We start from the raw sequence: 22757 nt of genomic DNA on the forward strand, positions 1-22757 counted from the left end.
CCTAGATCTTTCTATACAATAATCTATTCTATAATACAGTAGTGCTTTAATATTCTATATATCCTATAATCTTTATTGAAAAAAATTAATCTACAACCTAATTCAGTACAACCAAGCTAAGGTAGACAGCAAACATACATCGCAGCCAAGTCTTAAGCCAAAGAGTACCGGATAAAAAAAAAAGATGGATCCAATATATATATCCTCTCATGCTACTAATCAAAGTGTCAGTAATATTAAGAGAATAGCGTCATATCCAGGAACAATATTAATTATCTGGCTAAACAGGAGCAGCCTTGCAGGCAGCTTTCTGAAGAAAAGTACTAAATATAGTAATATTCTACAGCGCGTTGATACTCGTCTTCTAGTTATATAGAATTTTATTATTCTTCTCTCGCGGTAGCTATAATAATAAGAAGGGAAATCAATCCTTTACTTTAATATTTAAGTTAAGTACCCACAATTATAATATATAAAGATAATTTGAAGAGAGTATAGATATTTAAGGTGTATATATTAAGACAGAAATAAGAAAAGATTATAGCACAAGTAGTTAGACTATATATAGACTCGCCCACAGGTTTATATAAATATGTATTGATAAAAATAAAAAGAAAATCACTTTAGCTGGGAATATCTACTAATATTGGGTTGGCCAACTTTGCGTGTATATCACTATGAAATCTAGAGGCCCGTAGGCAGCGTGCTTGAAAGGACTGTGTTACAGTACGCCAGAGTAACCCAAGGCTCTACAGGCATAAGAGGCGACCTCAGGGCATTTCTATAGGGAAGAACGCACTCTAATTTGCTGCCCCACATCGACTACTGCACTGAATTCGAGAGGAGTAGGTCAATGGGTTTGAGGCCCGAAATAACATCACCGTTAAGGCCTTAGCACAGATCATTTATTGACTTGCCCGCGTTTTATTGAGGGCAGAGTGAAGCGCACATTGTATTCATTCTAGTGTCTAGGTACTTAATATGACATTATGCCTACGAAGAGACCATGCATTTCCATTGAGCCGTTTGTAGGCTGCTTAATCTGGATTCTCTATTATAGATAAGAAATTCTTCATTTCCATATATTTAGTCGTAAGGAGGAAGGATGTATATCTGGCTAACTAGTAATAATCTAGACATATAATATAGAGAGAGTAATATCTATCTAAAAGATTAATTATTAGGAACAGGGTCAAGAGGGCGTATTGAAATTTAAAACGATCCGTGAACTTTAATAAGGAAATCCAAGAGACACGCACCTAGATATTGATTAATATTAGGCTGCACGTTCATTAACTCTATAATAGGGGAAGTTACTATCTATAGTCATATATCGGTTAGCAAACTACGCTTTATTACTAATAGGCCGGCATCTGTGCTATCGATTCAGAAGCAACAGCAATCCATCTTGTTCTAGCGAGGCAACTTCCGACGTCGCTCATCAACCTTATATACAACCACCACTGCAAGCGTGAGATTGCCTCGACCGAACTGGTAAAGCAATTCAAAATCCTGTGAAGTTTTCAAAATAAGCGCGTCGCTATTATATAGCAGCATTATCCGCCGGAGGTAAAGGCTGATGGCCATGCTCCTCGTGGAAGCAATTCCTATATTTACAGAATAAGCCAATGTCCGCGATATGAGTATCACATAACTCAGAATACCAGAATAGGGTACGAGCTGGATATTATCGCTCAATAACATCTTCCACACCTTAACAGACTGAGCCGGTCGGACGGCAAGCTGTAGACCACGGTGACAATGCATTATAATAACACAAATCTCCAAACCAAGTTCCCAGGCCGCACAGTCTATAGAAGAACCACCTTGTTCCGATGAGCATGGCAGCGCCCAACGCTACGATCCATTCACGTGATTATGTCTCTTGGTTTACTGTTCCATACACCGAAGATTGTGGTTCGTCTAGGGTTGGTCGTCTATGCCTGGAGGGCCCTCCAAAACTTGTATGGACGAAAAGATTGTAAATAGGGGAACTTTGACCGTACCAGCTGATGATAGTTTTATGCAGACCCACCACCGCCGCTTTCCCTTTCTACGGTGTATGCTCTCCTGGCCAACCAGATGAGCACTATTATTCTGTAGCTGCAAAGTGCGTGTGTGGACGTGTATACAGAATTGCCTTTAGGCACAGCGCTGCTTATCGAGTTGAACGGAAGGCACATGCGCAGCTGGGCTAAAACCCCATGACTGGAAGGGGTTTCGGAGGCTAAGGGTGTCGTCTCGTGCAATCGACGAATTTGGGGGCAACTCGTGAGAAAGATCTCGGATTCCAAACACCGGTCCGAGGATCGAAATGGCCCTTGAAGTAGGAATGTCAATAACACTGCGCATTTGAGGGAAACCTTACTACAGAGAGTTGGCGAAAACAGCTAGTGCCGATAGGCGCCCCTCAAGTCGCGAGCGTACCTTGGGTGATGGCCACCGCCATCACAGGGCGTTGGTAGCAGGATGTCGTCTGCATCTGGGATGTCTATATGGGTGGTGAGAGGCCCACCTGACTGGTGATACGGCAGTTGTATAACGGCAACTTGGTACTCAGTCAAGCCAGGTTCCTGAAGGGGAAACTGCGCTGGTTACCAGCCTGGGAGCGGAAACGTTAACAGATGCGGTCTTACATGGGATTGTGTCAGGGAGCCCTGACTCAGCCGCTTTCATGTGAACGCTACATCGTGGAGTTGTAGGCTCAAATGGGCATTACTTGAATACTCATGATAAGGCCCGAGCCCCCAAATTAGAGCGGGCGTGAATTATAACCGGGGAGTAATCATGTAGGTCTATGACTGGGCAAAAGCTCGCAATGGCAGGACGCAATGGTTTAGTAGTGTGGACCTGGGCTATCTTCAACTGTATGTAACTGCATTACACTAATACATACGTTACATCTATAGCAAGTACCCAGTAGGTTTGTTTAGCCGCTTCTCATTCACGGTGGCTATGCTCCTGAATGAACGCCAATTTCACGCACAGCATCAACATTATGGCCAGGAATGGGACCACATCTGCCGGAGATACACACATGTAAAACAGTAACTGAAACGATTAAATGATTTAAGACTGCAAATTCGTGGCCCCCCTCCGCCCGGTATTCTCGAATAGCGACGGCATTTGTCAACATTACAGGTCCAGTAGGATCCAGTAATCGTAGCACTTGTAGGCATCCCTCTTCCCCTCCCCCATTTACATGCAGTTTGACTTCGGGACTGCGGCCCCCTCGGTCGGCGCTGGTGCTGTAATACTATTTTGACCCTCACTTACCAGCTGGGGTCCAGTGAAATTCTTGCGGCCATCGACGATCCACTGGAAGACAGATATGCTGATAATAACCGCGAACGCAGCGATACAGTAGTCTATCACAAAGATTAGCATGAATCAATAGATGGAAGGGCAGAATATGAGGAGTAGTTTCTCAAAAGAAGAAGAAAATTGGAATGGCCTTACTCATGTTACTCCCTGACACATGTTTCGATGGAGGAAAGACAAATAGCACAGTGGTAAGTATGATATAGCACAGCGAGACCTTGATGAGGAAGAGAAGATCAGCATAATGCTCGTAAAATTACAATGGAACAGGATGTCTCATCGCACTATATCAGCAGTCCACCCAAGAGTCCGAGGAATGTTCCATTTTCGCTCTGGGAGTGCGTTCCGTCCTTGTAAGCAATTCACGAGAATAGGCATCATGTAGGATAAATCAAGTGCAACGACAGAGGCTGAGATTATCGCATTGAATGCGCTGTTGTGCATAGGGAGTAAGTCTGTTAAAACCTGTCTGCTCCTGGCCCCCGGGGTTATGGGTGGGTACGGCGATGGTGGAAAAACATACCTGGTAGACCCTAAGAAGATACAACCAAAGCAAATAACAACAGCCACAGTTAGGATCAGCGCATTAAGCGGCAGATTCAACGTCGGATGGACCTTGGCGAAGAACCGTGATGCCGGTAGACCTCCGTCACTGCTTAGCGTTAGCGAAACTCGAGACCTGGGCGAATCTTGCTCATGCTTACCGTGCAAAGGCAAAGATGAGACGACTGCTTGTAGTCATCACACTTAAAATTGCCAGGATCAAGCAGACCAAGGGCAACCTCGGAAAGTGAGTCACATGAATGAGGGAACTAAACCCGTCTCTGATGGCCGGAGCAGGTGCGAACTTACATCAACAGACAAATCGCCCCCGCTTTATTTCTAGTAGCATCAACCAAGATCTGCAGAAGCGGGCCTGCGGATGAGGTAGTTACTTGGGACATATCGCCCGCAACAAAGAGCAAGACGACCAAGAAGACGCAGCCTGTGAATGTGCCGATAAGCACGCACGCCATCATGACTTTGGGTCCTTCGACCGACGCGTTCGGAACCTCTGCTTAATGGTTAGGAGAATCGGAGTATGGCAAGATGGCTCTCACCTTCGATCATGTGCGCAACAGTGTCCTCGGATGCGTTAGCTCTACCCATTGTCGAGAGGTGAAATAACCTACGAAAGCAGTCACTCCAAGCCCTCCCTGTAATAACTGCCCACAACGTTGGATGTTGAACCTCAATACCTGAAGGGAGAAGGAGACATACGCCGAGCAACCACGCAATTCCATCGGGCCCTGGTAAGGAGGAAGGATCAGTACTCGAACCGAAAAGTCTCGAGGTCTACATGGCGGGCTGCTTACACCCTGTCGTGTTGACAAAGTTGGTAAAGACAAACCTGCCGCCAGTCAGCCAAATAACGTCGCGCGAAGGAAGTGCAAGATCTACTTGGCAGTGTTGTAATCTGGCGATGCGCATGCGAGGACAGTGATGGACACGAGTACAAAGCCACCGATTGACCAGACAACTGACATTAGATTAGCAACTTCCAGGTTATTTCGAGCGATGCCGTTGTCGCCGTACAGGCACCACGGTAGATGGCTGGTAAGGTAGAGTTCAAGGCAGCGTTGATGATAAAAGCCCCCAGAGTCAGACCGATATAAATCAGGAATTGGTGCCACCTCTCTGGCTCATAGGCCTGTTCTCTCCGGTAAGCGAGAGCACTGCAACTTGCAAGCGGGTGGCGTACCGGGTGCATTGCTGAAATAACTCCTACAATAAGTTGGCTTGAAAGCAAGGAATTTGTTGCTACAAGGGCGACCTGGTATCTTGTTAGCAGTGGTTCTTTTAGTATAGGAACGGGTATTCAGTCAAGGCTCCCCCCACCCAACCAGCCACATTAATCCAGCCGGTGATCCAAGAAAGGATCGGCACCCATCTGGGCCATGCAACTGCATTTCCTTTAGTGGCGAGTCGAGCCAGGTTTCGGAAAGGGACATACTCGCTGAAGTTTCCGATTAGTTTCATTGACTGACGATGTAGCTTCGGGGTATACTTGCCTGCGACCCAATGATATTGCCCGCCAGCCCTAAGTTCGTCAGCGCTGTGCTGCGGTATCACAGTCTGGTCTCCTACGTAGGATAGGCAGATAGAAACTCCGCTAAAGACGCCGCAATACAAAAGTTGCAGACGCCTGCCGTGGCAAGGCCTTGCGTACGTGTCAGCTATGCATGCGTCTCCCTTGGCCGCGATGCTTCAGCGCTACCCCAAATCACACTGGTGCTTCCCCCAGATGTCAGGCTAATGGATAAGCTCGCGGATAAGGCGGTCCAGGACTGCATGGAGGTCAGCTCGGATTTGGCCGTATTGAGAATAGCGAAACTGACATTGAGCACAGCAAATGCTAGCCCGAGCAGCGCCCTGAGAAAGGTCAGTAACGTTCCTTAATTAACGTTCATTCAGCTTACCATGTAGAGAATTGACGAGCGAGTACAGGGCGATAGCCCAAGGCAGCCAATTGGTTATCATCATCATCATGTGGAGTGACATTTTTGTCGGTTTCCATCGTGAATAATCAGCGATTGAGCGTAAATGAGGGAGGTCGAATGAAACGAATGTAAAATTTCAGGGCTACGTTGAGGTAAAGGGTCAAGGACGGGGTTGGGGGAGCATGTCGGGGGTTAGCCAGGTTTATGCAACTCGCTATCTGTCTGCTGGTCGGTCAATATGAGAGCGGAGCCGCGTCTCTCAAACCCCCACAAATGCTGGCGTGGGGATTGTCGCATGGACCTGTCCAAGTCTGAATGGCGGCATGCAACTAATCTGAAGCTTGGAAGTCGAGGCGACCAGGGTGGAACAACCAACCTGTCCTCGGCTTCCGTTTGGCTAAAAAAGACTCATTTGATTTAAGGTACTCATTTTAACTGCCACTTTTGGCGCCCCGCCGCATTGTGTCAGCGGGGCCTCACAACTAGTGCCCCTTGACCGGATTTCTGCATGATTGGGCTTCAATTACGCCGAGGGCACTTCAGTCTGCCACGCTTTGTGGTATGTAGAATCCACATCACCTATCCTTCTAAGTGAATAACTTCACAATCGTTTTGAAGGACCATCCACCATGACCACTCGTGAAGGTCACCTGCGCGACAGAGACGGCACCATCAAGCAAGGCCTGAGGTGTACCGGAGTCATTAGCCCACGCAGCAACATTCCGGTGAATATAACGAAGTTCTTTGATGTCGTGGTGCTGGGCGCTGGCTATGCCGGACTGACGGCTTGCCGAGATCTCACACTCGCCGGTAGGTCCAAGAAGCACTTGACATCTTAGACTGCGCTGCTTTCGGGAAATCTAAATGGTACTTGGCTTTCCAGGGTACGAAGTTCTGATGCTAGAGGCAAGAGATCGGCTCGGCGGACGCACGTATACGGCTGATGTTGATGGCCACCTTTACGAAATGGGGGGTACCTGGATACATTGGCAGCAGCCACATGTCTTTCGCGAGATGTCGCGGTACGGATTTACGCGCCTACTAGACAGTAACTCGAATGGGGTTGGATGCGATTACTTTACAGTCACTGTAAACAACAAACCTGTCAATATGAACAAGGAAGAACCAGTAGGCAGCGAGGACATCGCCTTCACGCAAGACGATGAAAAGAGGACGATCTAACTCTAGTACAGGAGCATCATGCTGAAATAGCCTTTCAGAAGTTCTGCAATGTGGACGGCAAGCTCTGTCGCGAGCTGATTCCATTTCCACACGATCCTCACTTCAACCCCAGCACATCCAAGTACGTGACAATGTCAGCAGCCCAGCGCATCGAGGAGATCCGCTCCACACTGAATGATGTACAGCTATCCCTCTTGAAGGCCTATATTGGCGCTATCTCAGGAAATGATATGCAAACCACTGGCCTGTTTGACATCCTGCGCTGGTGGGCGCTGGGCGGCTATTCGCTGACGGGGGTATCAGAGTTGACGGAGCGCTACAGGATTGCAGCCGGACAGTCCAAGTTTGCAGCAGCTTTTTTTGACGAAGCGCTGGGCACCAATAATCTCTCCTACTTCTTCGGCTCTCGTGTTGTCTCGATAAAGGACTCCGATGGGCTCGTCACACTCTCCACCGCCACCGGCGAGACATTCACCGGGAAGCGCCTCGTATGCACCATACCGCTAAATATCTTCCATGAAGTGGAGTTTGACCCTCCATTGAAAGCTAGCAAGCAAGCGGCATCTCAAAGAGGCCATATCGGGCTTGGGGCCAAGTTTCACATCGAGGCGGCGGGGGGCAATACGTTGAGATCCTGGTACGGGATTGGTTACCACGAATCTCGTGTCCTGACAATCCGTGGTGACGGACTCACTCCGGCTGGGAACACACATCTTGTATGCTTTGCCAAAGGCTCCCACGATGGACCAAAGTCTGATGCTGCTTGTTTGGCCGCAGCAGTGCAGAAGATCCACGACTTGGATATAAATCAGCTGGTAAGTGCAACTACCGAGGAACCAGATTGACAATAACAAACTCCGTTTCGGCGTTTGCTCTGCTGCTGTTTTAACCCACCTACTGAGTTGATCAATCAGGTCTGGCACAACTGGGTAACAGACCCGTTGTCTCGTGGGACGTGGTGCATGTTCCCTCCCAACTATAGCTCCAGATTTCTCAGGGCCTTGCGGGAACGCCAGGGGAACATCCACTTTGCGAGCGCGGACTGGGCGCTTGGATGGCGTGGGTTTATTGACGGTGCGATTGAAGAGGGAACCCGAGCCGCCAAGGCAATCGCCGACGAGCTGCGTGGTCCTGGCTCAGTCAGAGCATCATTGTAGATTGTTACATGTCAAGGATATAACTTTCAAGACGAGAGTTTATACTATGGCGATTTTGTGGATCAATTTCACTGAGTATATTTGAACGGCGAGCTACCGTACCTATTTAGGCCAACCCTTGGCTACGGCTACAATAACAACCAGCGGAGCCAACATCAACGTTATCTCATATATCTTCGTCCTCTTAGTGAGACACCTTGTTTTCCAAGCCCCAATCCAATGCTATTCAGACCTGGTATTGGTATCGGCCACGGAAGAACCAGTCCGCCGTCACTAATATAACAACAGCCCCCACCATCATAACGGCCCAATTCATGTTCACTGTAAGATATTAGTGTAAGTCGCATAGCGCAGGAAAGTGAGGGTGGGATAATGCAAGATGAAACTGAAATGACGTACTTATGTTCTCACTGTTGATAGGGACAGAGAGCGGAAAGCTAGATAGCTGGTTAGCAGATATTTGCGTCGGTCGGTGTAGAGAAAATGACTATGGGGTCAGCTCACAATAGCATTATGACAATAATTGTGGTCCAGCACACGGAGAGGACATTAATGGCAAGTCCTAGCCTCCCCAAACTGAACGCCCTCTCGCCAGGGAGGGCTTTGCGACCACTCACGAGGAGCTGGTCCATATTATTGTTAGGGCAATCAAAAAGAAAACGACATCAAGAGGGTGAGGTACCACCAAGGTAGGGATGAGGTAACCCAGCTGGATTGCTGCATTGCCCATACTGACGATGGCCTGGAACGCATAGTTACTGCCAAAGACAACGAAGCCTGGATTGGTCCAGGGTTAGCACCTTGTATGACCGATAGAAGAGGCTTTGACTCTGACTCCATACCAAGTGCAAGCTCGGCAGCAACGACAAGTAATGTGCTGTGCAGTGGTGTCTCAAGTTTGTGGTTGATGCGGAAGAAGAAGTTGGACCAGGGCAGAGCATGATCTCTTGCCATGCCCCAGGCAAGGCGTGAGCCTGCAACGTTGACGCTAACAGCAATGAGGAAGCTGTGGTATCTTTTAGTCAATCTACGCACAGGCACGGGCAGCTTTGGAAGGCTACGTCGGGAGTACGCTTGTTCAAGTATACTTACTTGAGGAAGACGATGACGATCAAAACCATCGTGCTGCCCCCAGTGACGCTACCATTGAGAGTGTCAACGAACCACGGGATAATAGGAAAGCTGCCAAAGAATTGAGTAGATCAGCGAGTGGACCACGCATACCTGGCTATCCAGAGCTCAACAACACATACTCAGTTTCCAGGTACGCCTCCCAATCACCAATGCAGAAGCCCATTACCAGGGCTCCCAGCAGGGAGGTGACTCCACTGAAGATTATGGACCATATCATGGCTCTCTGTAGGTCATATGAGTTGAAGCCAGCAGCGATCGAAGGAAGACAGTATGTCGGCAAGATCTCACCGGAGCGCTCTTCTCCGCGTCTTGCATTTCCTCCACTATGTGCATGATGCCATCTGTTCCATATAGTGCGTACACTGGGGTATAGAAGCTCATGATGCCTACCCAGGCCGAACTGGTATATCCCGACGAATTGATGAACTCCGTGAAAACAAATGAGGTGTCTCTCTTGGGAGACAGTGCGAGGAATGTTGCTGCCCAGGCAATCCCGCCAAAGAGGGTGATGAAGCCACCAAGGACTGCAACGGCAGGCAAGTGGCGTTGGGAGAGAGAAAAGAGAAGGGACAGGATCAGCAAGGCGGCGTAGATCAAGAATGTTACCCATCGCTAGACAATGCGTGAGAAGGGGTATATAATATTTAGAGCTCTGGCAACGTACCGTTAGCTCAAAGCGCGGCTGACTGAGCTGGACAACTCCTCCGATTATTTGGGCGCTGTTCATGACAATTCCTGCAGCTGTGCCGATCTCGCCCATCAGGACGACCCATCCGGTGCAGTATGATAAGAAGCGGCGAGCACTTGTTTTGAGGGTAAGCACAATTGCTAATCATTGTGTTCTCTAAGGTTCACCTACACGGGAGGCGCTAAGTGCTTCGTAAAGGTTCTATGCGGGGTTGAATAAGCTAGACTTTAAACGACATGAAGTGACATACTGCTGGCCACCTGAATAAGGCCAAACGGAGCAAAGCTCCCCAAGGGAGGCCATGACGAGACCCTGACCAATGGCAACAATTATCCTAGGTATTGTAGAACAGGGAAGCTAGCGATATTGTGATACAGGGTGTCTTTTTACTCACGTCGAATAGATTAACATCATGGGACCGCCGAGGGTCATCACGGTGGAATAGAGAACGAGATTGCAAGTCCAACTTGCCATCATCAGCACCTGGTATGCAGACGCTGCCCCATTGATTGTTTAACAATAATTCCTATCCTGGCACGTATGGAAGGGCCCCAGACATACCGGTCCAGACATTGTAGACCTTGTTCAGGTGCTGCTCAACCTGACCAGTGGATTCAGGCTTCTCCATCGTTTCATTCGGGACACTCTCCTCGGTTTCTTTCTCGTTCAGTGCCATCTTTAGCTGCTCAATGAACGTTGATATATGACAAGTGTCGATCTTGATTTGAAGGTTGTATTAAGCCGGGATCGAAAATGAACAAGGACTATTTATCGTTTCTTTTATGTCCTTCCACGGTAACAGAAGCCGAGCGATTCCTAGAATTATCACATAGCTGATAACTTATCTTCTCCCTCCACCCAGGATTGGTAGGTGTTGATAAGGGTGCTGTCAAAGAGCGGGAATCGACGATCTGGGGTACTCATTCCACCTCCTCTTTCGGGTTAGTGTACCCCGACCTGCGTGCATCTCCCACGCTTTCGAATCGCTCCCCGCAAGCTTGGTACCCCGATAAGCTCTGCCCGTTTGATTGGATTGCCCTAGGTTGGGGGAAAGTGGCACCTGTTCACGGGGTCTAGTCCGTTCTGAAGGGATGAGGATGACGGGCTGTGTGGGGGGGGAAGCTTTACTCTCTTAACCACACCCGGTACTATGGGGTTCTGGGAGTAAGGACCCTCGCAGGTCTGTGACTGGTGATCTTTCACGATTTTCTCGAAACCCAACGAGATTAACCCCTAACTGCCGATGTCCGGCGAACTCGATGCGGCGTCCCGTGTCTCTCGTTATCTCTGAGCAAACAATTACGTTTCAGATCCTATCACGCAGGTCTCCAATCGTCGTTCTATGATGGTCCAGGTACATGTGCCTCGGAGTCGTGGAGTTTACTACCTGCTCATTTATGGACCGCATAAATATCACCAGTTCGCCTCCCACTCATTTCGCAAAGCCACTCAGCGACTGTGTCTTCATTATAGTCAACACACCGTCTCGTTGACTTTTTTGACTACAAGACAGCCATTTAGTATAGATATACGGGCACAATGTGGTACCCCGTGCGCACTACGCTTACATTGGTAATCACCTTGTCAGCCGGCGTTCAGGCGCTGGCTGTTCCCAGGGATGTTAATTCCTGCAGACGAGCCCAAGTTGCCATCCTGGGCGCCGGGGTCGCGGGACTCACCGCAGCCGAGGCGCTACACAACGCATCCATCAGCAACTTCCTCATCGTGGAGCGAAACAACTACTTCGGCGGCCGAGCCCTACACACTACCTTTGGTCAGCAACCAGACGGCACCCCGTACACCGTCGAGCTAGGAGCCAACTGGATCCAGGGGATGAACCAACCGGGCGGACCGGAGAACCCCGTCTGGGCGCTAGCCAGGAAACATGGCCTTCGCACCACAGCGTCCAACTACAGCTCATTACTTACATACGACGAAAAAGGGTACAACGATTATAGGGTGCTGATCGATGAGTACGATGCGGCCTATGAAATTGCGTCGGCCTATGCGGGCGAGCTTTTGAGCGGGAGCCGGCCGGACGTCAGCGGGCGTACGGGTCTGGCCCTGGGTGGATGGCGGCCCCACAGCGACGATATGCATCGGCAGGCGTCGGAGTGGTGGCGGTGGGACTTTGAGGATGCTGTTTCGCCGGAGATGGGTAGTCTGGCGTTTGGAGCTACTTCGTCTAATGTCACATTTGGAGACGGAGAGGGGGACGTGGGCTCGTTGAACGAGTTCGTTGTTGATGCCGAGGGGCTGAACAAGATCTTCGTCAAGCAGGCGGCGGAATTTCTGACTGTGAACGATCCACGCGTGGCGCTCAATACCGTTGTGCGGAATGTTACATACTCCGACGACGGAGTCAGGATCGATATGGAAGATGGGTCCTGCGTCGAGGCAGAGCATGCAATCTGCACATTCTCTCTTGGTGTCCTGCAGAACAACGTGGTTCAGTTCAGCCCGGCGCTACCAGCATGGAAATCTGAGGCAATTGCTGGGTTCCAGATGACGACGTACACGAAGATCTTCATGCAATTCAACGAGACATTCTGGGACCCCGAGACGCAGTACTTCCTCTATGCAGACCCCATTGAGCGGGGCCGGTACCCGATTTTCCAGTCCCTCTCGGTTCCCGGATTCCTTGACGGCTCGAATATACTCTTTGTTACGACTACAGGCCTGCAGTCTTATGCAGTGGAGAACCAGTCCGACGAAGAGACGCAGGCGCAGATCATGGAGATCCTGCGCTCAATGTTCCCGGACAAGGATATCCCCGAGCCGCTGGACTTTATGTATCCGCGTTGGAGTCAGGACGAGTAAGTGTCCTTCAGAGTCTCTCTTGCTCGTGTTATGCTAACTCGTTGACCAACGTCAACCTAGGTGGGTTGTTGGATCCTATAGTAACTGGCCTGTTGGCACCAACCTTGAGCAACACCGAAACATCCGGGCCAACGTTGGCCGGCTTTGGTTTGCCGGGGAGGCTGGGTCCACGGAGTTTTACGGTTATCTGCACGGCGCCTGGTTCGAGGGCCAGGAGATGGGCCGCCGCGTTGCCGGGATATTGAACGGCCATTGCACTCTGGACAGTGTGACTTCGGAAGGATGTGGTTCCCTGGCCTGTCACGAGGGGCACTGAGGCCTCCTATATAGGCTTTATCGGCATCGCTCGTTGGCTGTCAGTAGAATCGGCACTGTAGGCTTCAGCGATCTCAACACTAAAAAACTTCTACCCCACACGCTAGAGAGTAAAGTTCTCGTATCTCACTGCCCAATGGTCCCATTAATATCGATAGTCCCGCTTGTGCTGAGCTAGATAAGCCAGCACGTTGCCATAACAGGCCAGTCTCGCCGATGTGTCCGCGGGTTCCGAGGGTGCCTGCTCCGCCACTCGCCAGGCAGACAACGAGTAAGATATTAAATCATATTATTCAGGAGCTGCGAAAGCTCCTAGGTACCTCCGTATTGACGCGGCCTGGATTTGATTCCATCCCGCCGTCCTCGACATGACCTACCCTGCGCTCCGCTGAAGAGCCGGTGGAAATGCCTCATTCGCTTCTCAATTTTCCAAAGCTGATGCGTACAGCATTTTACCACTAGATTCACTCCCACTATACACAGAGTTTACCATGCCGCGCAGGTACCGCAAGCACCAGCGCAAAGTCAAAGGTTCGTTTGTTTCGTGGCCGCGTCTCCTCCCAAACTACACTCCCTTGATGAATGAACCTTCGCGCAATACATCAGAACTGCAGTTCTGCAGACTTGCATTCCAATACACCTACTTATCATACGCCCCTGCTGATGCGGATATCATAGGATGTTACGAGTGCTCGCAGCGCCGCATCAACTGCGACCGCGCCGAGCCACAGTGCGCCAAATGCGTGTCGCGAGGTTTAGAGTGCAGCGGTCTGGGCATCCGCCTGCGCTTCAGCAATTACGCTGCAATCCGCGGGAACTGGGTCGGGAAGACGATGGATGATGTCTATGCAGGGTAAGTGAATTTTCAGGCTGAGTCTACTGAGCGCACGATGCTGACCCAGGGGTGCTTACCCCTCTAGCCAACGACATCCCCGTCCAGAGACGGATAACACTCGCTCACCCCTTCAAGTGGGGACACCTGTCTCGTTTGCTGCGATACTTAACGCGGCTTCGTTGCCAACAGCTGTTGAACAGGTACCGGAGGCCCGGCGAGTCCCCATTTATGCTGATAAATACGGTGGCACAGCCCAGGCCGGCAGGCCGCAGGATGCGCTGGAAGCTGGTTTATCCGTGTTGGGTCTGTGGGACAATTTCCGCGCACCAATAATGGATTTTTGGGACGGTGATTTAATATCGAGTCAGAGCTCAACAGCCACGATCCGTCCCGTGCTGAGCCAACCAGCACCAGACGGAGTACGACCGTGGGAGGAGATGCTGATGCTGTATTGTGAGTACTGCCCCTTCACTATTGCAGCGTCAGTCTATTCCCTGCAATTAGCATCCTAACCGGACGACAGTCTCACAGCGAATCGCAAAAGAAATGGTCGCAATCGACGGCCTCCACAATGGCTGGATTCATATTGTGTTGCCACTGGCACGGACAAACGAGCTCGTACTTGACGCTATCCTGGCCGTGTCCTCGTTTCACCTGTTCGCCAACGCACCGAGGGAGGCGGGGAAGGAGGAGCATCCGTTGCAGACAGAAAAATGGAACCCACCAATCTGCAAACATCGTGCATTCACTATCGCAGCGGTACCGCTCCGTTCCGAGGACCTTTACCTACGTGCTATCCACGGCCTACAGGCGCGGCAGGATATTGCAGCCTGTGGCAACGAGGAGCAGCGCGCGGTATTGCTCGCGATTCTCGTCCTACAGATTGTCGTCATGGTTACGGGGTCTGATGACTTCCCACTGCTCTTTCGCATGATGGAATCCGTGCTCAAGGCGATAGGGGGAGAGGAGCGGTTGGGGAAAGGGGAGCTATCATGGTTCATGCGTCGCCATATTCACAAGTGGGTCCACGCTCTTTTCTTTTTTCCCAACAATCTAGATCACCCCTCTACATCAAAGAGAGATAATGCGATGAGGTGATCCTAACAAGACGTCCCCAAGTAGGATGCGCGTGTACGGTGCCCCATTCCTGAGCGAGAATGACGGCCTCGAAACGCTCTCATCGGAACACCGCTTCCTGCAGATGTTTGACTGCCTCCACTACTGCGCGCAACAGCGGCCCGACGCATCTGCCAATGTCCCCGTGATCAAAAGCCTCGTCCGACAAGCACACAGGATCTACCTGCGGCAAGCGGCCGGTCACGCCAACAATTCCCTGAAGTCATGCATCTGCGGGACTCCGACGTTACCTTTGCGGCTCGACACGCAAGTTGTACAAGAGGAAGCACCGCCCGCGCCCCTACCTTGCGAGTGTATTGCGCTCGTTCAGCAATACAAGGAGACGCTTGAGACTCTGCCGCCCGGCTCGATTGGCGAGGAGGTCTTGACTTGGGCGACGTTCATTGCGGCCTCAGATTGCATCTTGACGGAGCACATGGCCTTCTTTGAAGATGTTTTTCTACGCTACCATGCCAGAAGCGGCTTTGCAAATGTTCTGACGGGGCTGGAGTATCTGCGGCGTATTTGGAAGGGCAAGCGTGCTGGTGGTGGTGGACTTCGGTGGACGGCGGTACTGCCGCAGATGAGAGTTATCATAATGTGATACAATCTAGAGACTGGTTAGAGCAGACCGACAGGATTAAGTCTCTGTGATATATTGGCAGTAGTAGTCATCTATGTCTCTACTCGAATACTAAAGCCTCGGCACGCTAACCGCCGCCTGCCCCAGATCGAGCGACTGACGGAGCGCTCTCAACCGCACCTCTGCCAGGACACTCGAACCTGGGTACTCCCAAATTGTATCTTGGATCGTGAGAATCGTTTTGACCATGGTGTGATACCCGCCGGAGACCCACTGATGCTTCCGACCAGGTAACTGGCCCACAAAGGGCAACCCCGACGGGGCGTGCGTGATGTAGTCCGCGGCGGTTCCGCCAGGTAGAGGGGGCGCGCGGCAGCCTCGTTGCTAAAGCCACGCAGATTCGCCATAGGCTCTAGGTCAGTTTCGCTGTCGTCGGCGGTTGCTTAGCGGCCGGTATTGGCCCGACCAACCACGATGGCGCCGCCACATACCAAGTTACAAGTGGAGGGCGAGGTCTCTGCCAGCGCCGCAGAGTGCACGGCATTGCCGCGCACAGGCGAGATGTGAGGCCTCAGTCCCGGAACGAGGTAGCCGAGCCATGCCTTTGTCGTGTGCACGATGTGCGCAGCCTTGATGTCGCCGCGGGTGGTTTGCACGACGGCGAAATCAGTGCCGCTGTACTCGACAACACGGCGGACAGGCGTGTGTCTGCACGTTCAGTTTCCCGGACTCGATCAGCGGGCCCAGGACCCCCGTTATTCATTTTTACGGCCACACCGATGCAGTGGGCACTCTAATCGCACTGATGCACCGCGGGGAGAGGTTCAGCATCTCCCGGAGTCGAGCAAGCTCGTTGCCGACGTAGACGAGATGCTGCGATGCCAGATGCGGTATGTACGCTTGCGTATCCTGCCGCGCCATGTCGAACGATTTCGCATTGCAGTACACCTCGAGGCCGTTGGCCAGTATCCGCAGATCGCAGTACGAGGTGAGTCCGTCCTGGTGGACGGCATCGGCCATGGCCCCGCAAGTGGCCAAACTTGAAGTCGGAGATACGGATCGCCTCTTCGAGGCCGAAGGAGCGCTCGCATTCTTCCCACGTCTCGAATATCATGGTTACAATGTGTCCGCCATGCGGCCACTTGCTCCCGATCACAACAAGTTGGCTTCCACAAGGAGGATGCGCAGATCCGGTTTCGACGAGAGGGGGTGGGTACGAGTGTCATTCATGTTATCCCAGAAACGATGATGAGGGCATCGACGGGTTTGGCGGGCCAGGCAGGCTGGTGGCTTACTGCAGGTGAGGAGTTAATTGCCAGAATGGCTTGGTTGGGTTCTCGACTGGGATTCCAGGGTCTACGATACCGCGCTCGTAGATTTCTTCTAACGCCCCAGACATCGCACCGGTTCTGAGAGGTAAATGTCAATAGTATGTGAAATTGTGGTGAACGTGGTCCAGGATTTTCTCTGCCTTTTTGGGTTGTGTGGGTCTGAGTATATATACATAGTATGTGTGCAAATCCATGTCTATAATAAGTCGCGTGGGGCTCAATATAGTCTCATTTCACCTGCTGGATCGGGATAGTCGACACACCTCTTGGCCGATTCGGTAGTTCTTGGGTCAATGACAGGGCATGACGCGGACTCACTCATGGAGAGAAGGCCTCACAGATAAAGACGGCCCAGTTCTTTTGTATAGGCTCTGACTCATGCAGGTAGAGAAGGGAGGGTGGTCTAATGTGGAATCTATGGACATCCCGCAGAGCACGCTCTGCCTCTGGTACTACATCCTTACTCCAATATACGATTGATTATAAGGCTTACAAATGGAAAGCGCTATCGTAGAGTTAAATGCAATCCATAAAATCCCGAATATTGACCTTATTGAAAATAACGATCGAGTATTTCCGGAGCACACTATATGCAATTTCAACTGCTTCCTCGCCCTTCAACCTCATAGTTCCTAATGTCCCCTTGTGCGAAGAAGCGCCCTTGGTGCGTCGGTGATGCTTAAAATCTTATCCATCCGAGATAGCTGATCTAGCCGAAATCATAGGAAGCGCGATCGCTTAGTCTTTGAAGAAACAGAAGTACTGTTGACAGGCTTGCTGAGGCGCTCTTCTGAAGCCACCCACGCTTTAGGGAACCAGTCCGGCCAAGTGCTATACTTGCGCCCGGTCTTCTCGCTCTGCAGTATCATTTCACTCAATGCTTTACCACTCAACCACGCCGAAGGCATTCCATCCCCGGAGTACCCGGTACATATCCACTCTGCACCAGCTCCAATTCTAGCCTGGCGCCCAGTCGTAGACGGCGGGAGGGGTCCCACGACGGGATACTCGTCAAACGAGATACTATCGATACCTGTCCAGACTCCCTTCGTTCGGCCAGGGAAGATATCCTTCTGCGGTGGACTGGCTGGCCTCTCCGCACCCCAGTTCTCGTACCCAAAGAAGGTGGTCATGAATCCACCCAGGTAGGATTGGAGGATGGGTTCCACGGGCGAGGCGTCATCCCACTCCGGGTACAGTGCCTGGCCAGCGATACCGCCCCCGCCGATGAAGAGACCTGTCTTGGGCTGCTGCAGCATGGACGCGTAGTAATCGCGCCACAGGCCCCATCCGCGACCGCCGGCCTCGCTGCCGTTCGGGAAAAGCGCCGGCCAGTGTCCGGCGTCAGGGATCTTGTCGCCGACGGACTGCGCCGTCATGGGCCACCGTGCTTGTGTGAGGTGGCCGTCGAGCTTGGGGATGAGATGCGGGATCCAGGCACCTTCCGCGTGTACCACGTGGCGCGCGCGGATCGTGCCTCGGGGCGTCTCAACCTCGAAATTGGCTTTCCCTTGACCCTGACTCTGGGTGATGTTGAGGGCGGGCGTGTGCGTGTCGATCGAGAAGGTGGGGTATTTCTTCAGCAGAGCGGCCTGCATATTAGTCACAAAGCGATACGGCCACATGGCGCCGCCAGTCTTAGGGGTTCCAGCAAAGATGCCGACCACGTCGGGGATGAGTGTTTTCTGACAACCGCTGTATTAGTATTACTTCTCGTTCTGATTCTGTGGCTGGTACGCACCTCTTGTGCTTCTTTTCCAGAGTAGGCTATCCACTCCTTCCCAATATCGGGCACCTCGCGCTTCAAAATCTCCAGCGCCTCGACGGCACTGTTGAAATCCTCGTCGGCGAACCAGGCATCGATACTATCAATAGCGCGTACCTCAGCCGCATCAATCGCAGCCACGTCCAGATCCTCGTGCACGGCCTTCGTATATTCAGTGAAATGGCGGGCCTTGAAACGCACAATCTTCGCGGCCTCTTCCGCGCCCATGATTGCCTTATCCTTCGCATAGTCCCAGGAAGTCGGTCGGATATGGCCGGCATTGCGGCCGGTCCCTCCGGAGCACGACTGTCGGGCTTCGATCATGGCAATCCGAAGAGGGTGATCTTGCGACCCGTCGTGCAGCAGCCAGCGGGCGATTGAGGTGCCTGTTATCCCGGCACCGATGATCACGATGTCCACTTCGTCTGGGAGCCGGGGGCTTTGCCGGTCAGCGACGTCCGGATGCGGAGGCAGCTGCCAGTAGGAAATGGTTGGGTCATCCATGGGGAGACCTGGGTCCGCAGCGAGGACAGGCGCGGACAGGGAGAAGTAAGCAAGAAGTAGCTGGATGCGCATCTTGGACACTCTGTCTGAACGAATTGGCAGAGAGAAGAGTTGTCTCCCACAATGCTTTCGTCCTGTTGGAAAAGCCAGACCCGAGGCGCGGGTACCATGACTTCTTATATGTCCTTACGCCGGCGCTGGAAGCCTCGCGGGCAGAGTTGCTGCCTCTCCAGGCTCACCGTGTTCGCCTACCAACCCCTCACCCACACGTGAACGGAGGGACTGCGACAAAGGAGGATGCAGATGCTAATTTCGGTTCAGAAGATGGAACTGTAGACAACTGAGTTTGCACCACGCGACCTCGTCCCCTCAACGTCCCTATTGTACGTCAACGTTTGCGTACCGTACCCATTCTTTCCGCGCGGGGGAGGAGCAACAAGGACTCTGCAAGCCTGGGAAAAACCTATCAGAGACGCTTCCGTACGCTGGAGTTGTGATAAGCAAATGGTCCCACCGGAGCCAAGAGTGAGTTTTGCTACTTGGAGCAATTCCTTGAGTACCCCCTGGCCTTACATTCCAGTGGGAACGGGTGTCCGCGGGTCCCGCCCCGCACGAGTACCGTCAGGGAGGTGCAAGAACGAATGACAATCTTGCAGAGTGACGATGTACCCGCTTATTATCCGAGACAGCAGCTAGCTAACCAAAAATTAATACCTCGAGCTCAGAGTCGATCATTTGTGGGAATATCACGGGCACTTGCAAGGCCGGGAAACTTGACATAGCCACGGCATGAACCAAGCCCTCAGTAAGGGCTATCTCTCCATCAATGCCAGGCTAGGGTCCTCCGCGTTCGGATGGCAACTGGACATCCGTGAGCAATTCCTTATAAAGCTACCAAACCATCTTCCCAGTGGGATATCGTTGGCAGTCCTTCATACTTTCCCCTATCTTGCCTTGCTTCCCGCGGTTCGTTCTCTCGCTGAAGGCCATGCTATCGTTACCGGCATGTTTCTTAGTCGTGACGGCTGCGACAGTCTACGCAAACACACTTGACCAGGCATCCAACTACCCTGTCTCGCCCGAGCTTGCCGCTGAATATGACTGCGGTCAACGCTGTCAAGAGTCCATCAACGCGACAAATGCGTCTGATCGGGAGGATTTTGATATGCCCTTTGACTTTGACTTCTACGCCACGGGCAACAATTTCTCTACCTCCAGCCCCGGCGATGTGCTGAAGCTTGTGCCAGTGGACCCTGGACTCACCAACGGTCCTGCCGGTATCACCGCATACAAGATGCAGTACACATCGATCGACCTAGATAACTCCACCGTTCCCGCGACGGCATTCGTTGCGTTTCCGTACGTCCAGCAACCTGACGCATACAAGCTCGTTGCATTCGCACACGGAACATCCGGCGTATTCCGAGGCTGTGCTCCATCGACCTCTTCTAACTTCTACGACTATGATACCTGGATCCCTCTCCTGTTCGCCGGCTACGCGGTGGTCGGGACCGACTACGCTGGCTTGGGAAACAACTACACGAGTCACAAGTACATCGCCACCAAGGCGAACGCAAACGATCTCTACTGGTCCGCCGTCGCTGCGAAAAGGGCCTTTCCGCAAGCTCTCTCCGAGGAATGGGTCTCGATCGGACACTCGCAGGGCGGTGGTGCCTCGTGGAAGCTGTCTGAACAGGAACTGGTGCAGACAGAGAAGAGCGGATACCTCGGTGGCGTTGCAGTCGCGCCAAATACACACATCTACGATGCTGTCATCGAAGGGCTTAGCATGACCGCCGGCGCCTCAGGCGACGACCTCCACGACTATGGCTCCACCTCCTACATCCCTTCGCTGTACTTTGCCCTACGCGCTGTGTACCCCAACTACGCTGCCCCCTTCCTGTCGGAGCTCGCCCAGCGGCGTATTGCGCTGGGCGAGAGGGCGCAGCTCTGCGCAGCCGCGCTACCCTCCGTTTTAGGCGACCTGGAGTCTTCACAAATAATTTTGAACACAAGTTTATCTGGTCTGTCGACGATCAAGGCCTTCCAGGATGTAAACGCGCCCGCACAAGGCGCCCGAACCGTGCACCCGCTTCTTGTCATTGCGGGTGCGAACGATACCACTGTGTACCCGACGATCACACAGCGAGCGTACGAGTCGAGTTGCAAGGCAGGTAATGCGCTGCACTTGAGCATCTATCCGGAGCTGGAACATTCGGCAGTGATTGGGGCGTCGGCTCCGGAGTGGTTGGAGTTTATTGCGAGGCTGTTCAAGGGGCGCAGATTGTATAATTGTAGCTTTCAGACGAGGGGCGTGTTTGACGCGCCGATTGCGAGGAAGCCTCAAGAGTCTTAAAGGGCTTATAGTGAAGTAGATGTCAATGTACACTTGCTTGGCTACCATGATATGGATGTCTACCATTGCGTACTGTCTTCGATTCCGAGCCTTGGTGATTAGGAAGAATAGGCGGAAGGAAGCCCGCCGCCAGGCCCACGGGATGCTTAAGGGGTAGATTAGCCAGCGGAGGCGGGATGAGCACTACTCACGGGTGAGGCATTTGCCTGCTCCATGCCTTCCGGCCGGCAAGGAGAATTTATGCGGGCTCGTGGATCCACAATTCTTCAACTCCACGCGGATCCCGCAGAGCCCCGACGGGACAAGCCGCTTCTCCGACACTAGCCTTGAATGCAACATCCACTCCCTATCCAACAGCAACATCAACGAGATAAGCGGAAACTGGGTGGTCATCGCCACTTTGACTTAGACACATACATCCACCCACGGATCTAGAGCCAGATATTGTGGATAGAAACTGTAACTCTGTTCAAGACTGCTGCCTAGATCAGTCGCCATACATGATCAATGCTTGATGTACTGTGGTCGCGCAATAAGGGGGGGGGGTTCTTCTCCTTGCAACAAATGCTGCTCCCTACCACCAAAGGAAACTCTCTCAATACTCGCCTGGCTTCCTTTCTTTCAATTGCTCGCGACAGGTTTTCTGTGCACCTGGAATACGTCCGGTTTGGACAGTTCAAGTGAGGCAACAGACTACTAGTATCTAAGGCCCTCGGCAAGGGAAGACCGCCCTTGCGGTATCAACCCCGATTCGAAGGCAGAACAACGAAAGAGAATATGCATACTACGAGCAAAGTCACCGACCAACTTGCCCTAGAACAATTAATGAACCCAAGGTGCGTACATAGGTACCAGCCCTGTAATCGCCGAAAGATTACAGGAACATGAATTGACAAAAACTCCGTGCCTGATCCAGGATCGCACCCAGTAGATTCGAACCACCGACCGTCCACCTGCATCCAGCCGAGCAATCCTCGCCTCGGCCACGAGTGCCAGAAATCATCGCACTCTACGGCGCACTGATATTCCTTCTCTGGTTTGCCCGGTGCTTTGTCGTCGCTCCATCTCGGCAACTGCAGCGAGGGGGACAAAGAGGGGGCAATCCTCCACCACTTCGACATGAACACCAGATACCCACGATCAAGATCAACGGGGATGAGGTGAAGAATA

The 22757-nt window shown here is 52.0% G+C and overlaps 8 protein-coding genes across 8 annotated transcripts; 4 read left to right on the forward strand and 4 right to left on the reverse strand.

The window, feature by feature from the left end:
* Window positions 1-1543: 1543 nt before the first annotated feature.
* On the reverse strand, window positions 1544-5878 carry F9C07_2199375 (amino acid permease; the record flags this gene model as incomplete). The annotated part of the gene is made up of 19 exons (XM_071509455.1): window positions 1544-1607; window positions 2036-2097; window positions 3277-3368; window positions 3460-3538; window positions 3607-3754; window positions 3845-3973; window positions 4026-4103; window positions 4174-4375; window positions 4422-4446; window positions 4494-4526; window positions 4582-4610; window positions 4677-4711; window positions 4860-5011; window positions 5063-5134; window positions 5200-5264; window positions 5373-5401; window positions 5449-5521; window positions 5579-5733; window positions 5781-5878. 19 exons carry the CDS (start codon window positions 5876-5878, stop codon window positions 1544-1546), a joined length of 1620 nt encoding a protein of 539 aa, XP_071365562.1.
* A 552-nt stretch (window positions 5879-6430) lies between these two features.
* F9C07_2058212 (uncharacterized protein) lies at window positions 6431-8140 on the forward strand (the record flags this gene model as incomplete). The annotated part of the gene is made up of 4 exons (XM_041288814.1): window positions 6431-6611; window positions 6685-6929; window positions 6995-7798; window positions 7898-8140. 4 exons carry the CDS (start codon window positions 6431-6433, stop codon window positions 8138-8140), a joined length of 1473 nt encoding a protein of 490 aa, XP_041141389.1.
* Window positions 8141-8366: 226 nt separating this feature from the next.
* F9C07_2227365 (amino acid/polyamine transporter I) lies at window positions 8367-10638 on the reverse strand (the record flags this gene model as incomplete). Its single annotated transcript, XM_071509799.1, has 13 exons — window positions 8367-8461; window positions 8540-8577; window positions 8645-8763; window positions 8823-8917; window positions 8983-9146; window positions 9233-9322; window positions 9394-9497; window positions 9563-9886; window positions 9939-10077; window positions 10134-10163; window positions 10213-10296; window positions 10357-10459; window positions 10524-10638. 13 exons carry the CDS (start codon window positions 10636-10638, stop codon window positions 8367-8369), a joined length of 1500 nt encoding a protein of 499 aa, XP_071365563.1.
* Window positions 10639-11501: 863 nt separating this feature from the next.
* Window positions 11502-13098, forward strand: F9C07_498 (putative amine oxidase; the record flags this gene model as incomplete). Its single annotated transcript, XM_041288813.1, has 2 exons — window positions 11502-12778; window positions 12843-13098. The coding sequence occupies 2 exons, from the start codon at window positions 11502-11504 to the stop codon at window positions 13096-13098; spliced, it is 1533 nt and encodes a 510-aa protein (XP_041141387.1).
* Window positions 13099-13419: 321 nt separating this feature from the next.
* Window positions 13420-15727, forward strand: F9C07_1030722 (uncharacterized protein). The gene is made up of 5 exons (XM_071507378.1): window positions 13420-13628; window positions 13776-13950; window positions 14018-14385; window positions 14456-14951; window positions 15055-15727. Exons 1-5 carry the CDS (start codon window positions 13589-13591, stop codon window positions 15650-15652), a joined length of 1677 nt encoding a protein of 558 aa, XP_071365564.1. The 5' UTR covers window positions 13420-13588; the 3' UTR covers window positions 15653-15727.
* A 15-nt stretch (window positions 15728-15742) lies between these two features.
* F9C07_2101438 (uncharacterized protein) lies at window positions 15743-16651 on the reverse strand (the record flags this gene model as incomplete). Its single annotated transcript, XM_041288800.1, has 3 exons — window positions 15743-16015; window positions 16123-16339; window positions 16401-16651. The coding sequence occupies 3 exons, from the start codon at window positions 16649-16651 to the stop codon at window positions 15743-15745; spliced, it is 741 nt and encodes a 246-aa protein (XP_041141385.1).
* Window positions 16652-17681: 1030 nt separating this feature from the next.
* On the reverse strand, window positions 17682-19303 carry F9C07_501 (FAD dependent oxidoreductase; the record flags this gene model as incomplete). Its single annotated transcript, XM_041288799.1, has 2 exons — window positions 17682-18647; window positions 18704-19303. 2 exons carry the CDS (start codon window positions 19301-19303, stop codon window positions 17682-17684), a joined length of 1566 nt encoding a protein of 521 aa, XP_041141384.1.
* Window positions 19304-20219: 916 nt separating this feature from the next.
* Window positions 20220-21587, forward strand: F9C07_502 (Alpha/Beta hydrolase protein; the record flags this gene model as incomplete). The annotated part of the gene is made up of 1 exon (XM_041284312.1): window positions 20220-21587. The coding sequence occupies one exon, from the start codon at window positions 20220-20222 to the stop codon at window positions 21585-21587; it is 1368 nt and encodes a 455-aa protein (XP_041141383.1).
* Window positions 21588-22757: the final 1170 nt, after the last annotated feature.

Source organism: Aspergillus flavus, chromosome 1 (assembly GCF_009017415.1).
Source record: "Aspergillus flavus chromosome 1, complete sequence".
In the NCBI taxonomy this organism is placed as follows: Eukaryota; Fungi; Ascomycota; class Eurotiomycetes; order Eurotiales; family Aspergillaceae; genus Aspergillus; species Aspergillus flavus.